This window comes from Temnothorax curvispinosus, unplaced genomic scaffold, assembly GCF_003070985.1.
Source record: "Temnothorax curvispinosus isolate PA1 unplaced genomic scaffold, ASM307098v1 QBEX01005635.1, whole genome shotgun sequence".
NCBI lineage: Eukaryota > Metazoa > Arthropoda > Insecta > Hymenoptera > Formicidae > Temnothorax > Temnothorax curvispinosus.
The window spans coordinates 62-2,600 of record NW_020215415.1 but is presented as its reverse complement, the minus strand read 5'-3'; the positions used below and the strand labels follow the sequence as shown (position 1 = coordinate 2,600).

The 2,539-nt window shown below is 34.1% G+C and overlaps 1 protein-coding gene across 1 annotated transcript; it reads left to right on the top strand.

Moving 5' to 3' along the window:
* Window positions 1-6: 6 nt before the first annotated feature.
* LOC112455004 (cytochrome P450 3A19-like) lies at window positions 7-940 on the top strand. Its single transcript, XM_025016675.1, has one exon. It carries the CDS (start codon window positions 29-31, stop codon window positions 902-904), a length of 876 nt encoding a protein of 291 aa, XP_024872443.1. The 5' UTR covers window positions 7-28; the 3' UTR covers window positions 905-940.
* The last annotated feature ends 1,599 nt before the right edge of the window (window positions 941-2,539 follow it).

Here is a 2,539-nt window from a genome sequence, read left to right as displayed (position 1 = left end):
CGAGAGAGAAAGCGAGTCTTTCTACACAATGGGCAAATCCTTCCTCGCGCCAACCTTTTGGAACAACATTATTTTCACCCTTGTGTTTTTTATGCCATTGTTAGGTAAAATCTTCCGTGTGAGAGTTTTACCAAAGGAGGCCGATCATTTCTTTAGAACGATAATTACGGATATTATGGAGCAAAGAAGGAAGGAGGAGACGCGTCGACACGATTTTATTCAGTTGATGGTCGATCTGGAACGGTCAGAGGGTGAAAAATTTGACATGGACACGGTCATTTCTCACGCAACGTCATTTTTTGTCGACGGCTACGACACTACCAGCACTGCTTTAAGCTTCGTTGGTTTCAACTTGGCTACTCATCCAGAAGTGCAGGAGAAATTACGCGACGAGGTGATGTCTGTGCTTAACAAATACGATGGTGTGATCACTTACGACGCCTTGAAAGATATGAAGTACATGGATCAGGTATTTAGCGAATCACAGAGACTCTTGCCCGCTGGAGGATTTCTGGACAAGGTTTGCACGGAGGAGACCGATTTGAGAGGATCCGACGGACTCGTTTGTCACGTGCCACGTGGAATGCACATTCTGATACCCATCATGGGCTTGCAGAGAGACTCCCGATACTGGGAGGATCCTGAGGTGTTCGATCCCGAAAGATTTAGCCCGGAGAGAAAACATAGCATCGAGAAATATGCTTATCTTCCCTTCGGCGAGGGACCGCGAATGTGCGTGGGACAGAGAATGGCTCAGTTACAGATAAAAGCATGTTTGGCTACGCTCCTGAGGAAGTACAGACTAGAGCTTTCTCCGAAGACGCGAGTACCATTAAAGTTGACGGGTTCAACCTTCCTGAACGCTGCTGAAGGCGGCCTTTGGGCCATCATCCGACCGATTTAATTACGAGATATTAAAAAAGAATATTTTTTTTACAGATTTTTTTCTTGGCTTTGATTTTCTTTATTTACAATTATGTGGATTTTTGTAGTGTTAGTTTCCGTAAAATTAATATTTTTAATAATACCTTTCCATTGATTTTAAATGATATTTTAACGATATTTTAATGATGAGTTGAATTTAAAATATAACAAATATTAATAAACGTTGAGAAAATATTTTATTTATTCAGAGAATTATAAGCATTATGGTCTCTTATTTTTTAACTGTATAAATTAGACCTAATTTTTGTTGTTATTTCACGTTGTACTGTGACAGAAAATTGTAATTAGCGTGTTTTAAATAATTTTTTATGTTTAGATTAGATATTATTGTAATAAACATGATAATGTTTTGAGGGCAGATACTGTCCTGTTGATGTAACACTTATTGCGCATGATTCTGCGATGCAAATTATCAATCATGACTCGTCAAGGTTGCGATATTATTAGAACGGACGCAGGAAGATATTAATGCATATCTATGCTCATGCGTTTTAATATTCACTGTCAGTACTGACTCTCTACAGAGTGTCCCATTTTAAATGACGATCGCAGTTATCTATTGGACGACACATTTTAGAGAAAAATGTTTTAGATAAAAGTTACAGGGTTCAAAGGGGATGATTTTATTAGATTTTGGGTCCGGGTTTCGTGTTGGGCCCAGTAGCGCTTAAGGTATATATTTTTTAGTGGAAACCTTTATTTTTTTGTATTATTTCTTTCTATTAATTAATTTGAACAACTTTTATCTGAACCTTGTTTTTTTATATTTGCCTAATATTTTTTGAATTCAAAAAAAATATTCAAGGAAAACTTTGTAATTTTTAGCTTACGATATTTCGATAGTAATTATTGGGTTGGCAATAAGTTCGTTCGGTTTTTTTCATTCAAAACCAGTCAAAAAACCGAACGAACTTATTTGCCAATCCAATATTTGTCAGAGAGAAAAGTGGTTCAAGACTTTTTGACTTGATTTGGTCAAGAATATGCTGTTGCAATAGTACTACTTTTTTAAATACTTGTGTATAATACATGAAAACTCCAAGGAAATGTCCAATAATGTGTACATATTATGGATTAAATAAGAATGTATAATTTACAAAGAATGTATATCTAATTTATATTTTTAATACCCTACATAAATCAGCTATTTTGTAAAATATAATAATTGCGCTGGATATAAGTCACATTAAAAAAAAAAAAAACAATGAGCTTTTAGTTATAATTAAATCATATAATTAAATCATATGATTGTATTAATTGCAATTATTGACAAGAATTATATAATGATTAAGTATAGTTTTCCATTTGCAGATCACAAGAAGGTAGATAATATTTGTACAGAAATAATGAAAATGCTTTATATATTACATACGGAGTTTATTTATTAAATGTATTTACTTATACTATGTACATATGTCGTATAGTAGCACTTTAGCGTATTTTTCTTACGCGACTTTATATATTCTTAGCTGCGCTAAAACTACGTTCTCGTTACGTTATTTTACGATGTTAGAGTACATTAACATATACGTACATTACAATCTATCAAATAAGGCACTATACGGTGAAACCAAAATGTAATCAATCTCGCAGA

What these genes read in the sequence shown, in the direction of transcription:
- LOC112455004 (XM_025016675.1), top strand. Translation starts at nt 29, where the DNA reads ATGGGCAAATCCTTCCTCGCGCCAACCTTTTGGAACAACATTATTTTC.